Source organism: Nicotiana sylvestris, chromosome 2, assembly GCF_000393655.2.
Source record: "Nicotiana sylvestris chromosome 2, ASM39365v2, whole genome shotgun sequence".
Classification (NCBI taxonomy): Eukaryota; Viridiplantae; Streptophyta; class Magnoliopsida; order Solanales; family Solanaceae; genus Nicotiana; species Nicotiana sylvestris.
In genome coordinates this window covers 191,598,657-191,601,996 of record NC_091058.1, presented here as the reverse complement: position 1 = coordinate 191,601,996, position 3,340 = coordinate 191,598,657, and the positions used below count along the sequence as shown (strand labels likewise).

Genomic DNA, 3,340 nt, shown 5'->3' with positions numbered 1-3,340 from the left:
CATTCAGAGGTACCTTTATCATGTCTGAAAGTATCTGGCAGCAGTGGCATTTTTAGACATACTGGATGCAGTCCGTCTCCATAGTCATCCAAAAGTAACCAGCTCGGAGTATCTTCTTTTCTAAGACAGAGCCGTTCATATGTGGACCACAGGTCCCAGCGTGAATTTCCTCTAGTAGCCTGGATGCTTCCTTGCGTCGACACACCTTAGTAATCCCAAATCGGGAGTCCTCCTATATAGGATTCCTTCGATATGAAATAAATTATTGGACAACCTCCGAAGTGTGCGTTTCTGAGTAGGATTTGCAAGTTCTGAGTATTCGCCTTTTGCCAAATATTCCTTGATATCATGAGACCAAGGCTTTCCGTCTGCTTCTTCTTCAACATGGGCACAATAAGCTGGCTGATCATAAATCTTTACTGGAATGGGATCAATGAAGTTCTTGTCTGGATGTTGTATCATGTATGATAGGGTAGCCAATGCATCGGCGAACTCATTCTGGACTCTGGGAACATGTTGGAATTTCGTCTTTGTGAACCTCTTTCTCAATTCCTGTACATGATGCAAATATGGGAGTATCTTGGATTTCTTGGTTGCACACTCTTCTCAGACCTGATGTATAAGCAAGTCTGAATCTCCAATCACTAGCAATTCTTTAATGTTCATGTCGATGGCCATCGTGAGCCCTAAGATGTAAGCTTCGTATTCAGCCATATTGTTGGTGGACGGGAATTTGAGTTTGGCAGACACCGGGTAATGTTGACCGGTTTCCGATACTAGGACTACTCCTATGCCAACTCCTTTGAAATTTGTTTCTCCATCAAAAAACATTCTCCAACCATCATAGGATTCTGCAGTGTCTTCTCCTATGAACGATACCTCTTAGTCGGGAAAATACGTTTTTAGGGGTTCGTACTCTCCGTCCACGGGATTTTCAACAAGGTGATCTACTAGTGCGTATCCCTTGATTGCCTTCTGCGTCACGTAGACAATGTCAAATTCACTCAATAGGATTTTCCACTTGTCTAGCTTGCCAGTGGGCATGGGCTTCTGACCATGAATGTTGTATTTGGACAGTTAGGATGACGTCCTTAGACCCTAATGTCTTGGGCCATGAAGCGTATAATAAAGGATTCGCAGGCCATGAAATAACGCTCTCGGGCTATGAGAATGATGCCTCCGAACCATGATGCCTTTGAATAATGATATGCTAAATATTAAAAGGGGTCCTTAGGCCATGACATGGTGTTCTCGGGCTATGAAATGGTGCCTCCGAACAATGACACCTTCGGATAATTTTGGCTATCTTTAAGCCCATGATATGCAGTATTTGGCGATCTTTCAGCCTATGCAATGCAGGAGGTGTCGATCTTTCATCCATGAAAAATGTAGAGGTGGCGATCTTTCAGCCAAGTAAATGTAGAGGCGACAATCTTTCAGCCATCCAAATGTAAATAAAGTGGCGATCTTTCAGCCATGCAAATATAGAAGTGGCGATCTTTCAGCCATGCAAATGTAAATAACGTGGTGATCTTTTAGCCATACAAGCATAAATAAGATGGTGATCTTTTAGCCATGCAAATGTAAATAAAGTGGCGATCTTTCAGCCATGCAAAAACAGATGGAGGTAGAGCTTAACCTCGGAAGGTAGAATGGTAGCCTTATGCAATGCAGAAATGCAGATGGAGATAGCGCTTAGCCTCAGAAGGCAGAATGGTAGCCTTATGCAATGCAAGAATGTAGATGGAGACGGAGCTTAGTCTCGGAAGGCATAATGGTAGCCTTATGCAATGCAGAAATGCAGATGGAGATAGAGATTAGTCTCGGAAGGCAAAATGGTAGCCTTATGCAATGCAAAAATGAAGATGGAGACAGTGCTTAGTCTCAGAAGGAAGAATATTAGCCTTATGCAGAAAATAAGATAGCAAATGGTAATAGAGCTTTCTTAGCTGATAGCAGATTGGGATATTGTGCCTGCTGGGGACACTGTTACGTTGCAGATAGCAACTGTGAGTAAGTGCAATGGTTCTGAGAGTTGTATTCCTGAACAGTGTTTGTCTCGTGAGTGTATAGTACATTTGATGATTTTGTAATTCTAGTGCCTGCATCCAAATAAAAATCGTGAGTTTTGTAAAAATGGGGGCGGTTAGTTCATACCCCCCGTTGGCTGTGCATGACCTGCTCGACATTGAACTGGTGATACTGTATATATCATTGGGGTAGCATAGCTAAACAAGGCAATTTCAGTAATAGAAATGCATGATTTAGTAAAATGTGGCATAATAATAATAATTTTTTAGATGGACCGATAACTGTGACGTGGTTCAGGACATTGCAACCTCTCTTGCTATGGAATTTTGAGGGTCCTCCTCAAAATTCTTCCCTAGTTTAATGGGTTGATGCTTTTGACTATTGCTTGTGATGATTGGCTGAAATCAACTTCGGAATTTTGAGGGTCCTCCTCAAAATTATGCCCTAGTTTTCAATTGCGGGGAAAATGGAAATTTTATTGAATTGTGACCGAACCCATAGGGCTGCCTACGTATCCCATCTTAAATGGGAATCAAGTCAGGCGTAGTTCAGTTTATATCATATAAAGGAAGCATAAAGATTATATATAGTAACGCTTGATTGCATCTGAATTAATCGGCCTTGGCCAAACTTCCTTCATTTCTACAAGTATGAGGGCTCCTCCTGTCAGAACCCAGTTAACCATGTACGGACCCTGCCAGTTGAGAGAGGACTTCCCTTTGGCTTCCTCTTGATGCGGGAAAATCTTCTTTAACATTAGTTGCCCCGGTGTGAACTATCTCGGATTGACTCTTTTATTGACGGCTTTGGACATTCTATTCTGATAAAGTTGACCTTGACAGACTGCATTTATTCTTTTCCCATCTATAAGGTCTAGTTGCTCATAACGACTTTCCACCCACTCTGCCTCATCGAGCTCATCTTCCTGTATGATCCTTAGGGAAGAAATTTCTACTTCGGCAGGAATGACGGCTTCTGTACCATAAACCAACATATAGGGGGTTGCCCCATTTGATGTGTGGACTATGGTGCGATACCCCAATAGAGCAAATGAAAACTTCTTGTGCCACTTTCTGTGATTCTCTATCATTTTCCTCATCCATCCAGATCTGATGATAACTAGCGAAGCAATCTATGAATGACTGTAGCTCATGCTTGGCGCAATTGTTAATCAGGATGTGTATATTTGGCAAAGGGAAGTCATCTTTTGTACTGGTCCGATTGAGATCCCGGTAGTCGACACAGACTCGGACCTTCCCGTGCTTCTTTGGTACCGGCACGATGTTGGCTAACCATGTCAGGTATTCTA

General features: G+C 42.4%; 1 protein-coding gene across 1 annotated transcript; it reads right to left on the bottom strand.

The window, feature by feature from the left end:
• Nucleotides 1-2,806: 2,806 nt before the first annotated feature.
• Nucleotides 2,807-3,121, bottom strand: LOC138886093 (uncharacterized). Its single transcript, XM_070167124.1, has one exon. It carries the CDS (start codon nt 3,119-3,121, stop codon nt 2,807-2,809), a length of 315 nt encoding a protein of 104 aa, XP_070023225.1.
• Between the last annotated feature and the right edge of the window lie 219 nt (nt 3,122-3,340).

Coding starts and splice junctions, on each gene's coding strand:
- LOC138886093 (XM_070167124.1), bottom strand. CDS start 3,121: ATGATAGAGAATCACAGAAAGTGGCACAAGAAGTTTTCATTTGCTCTA.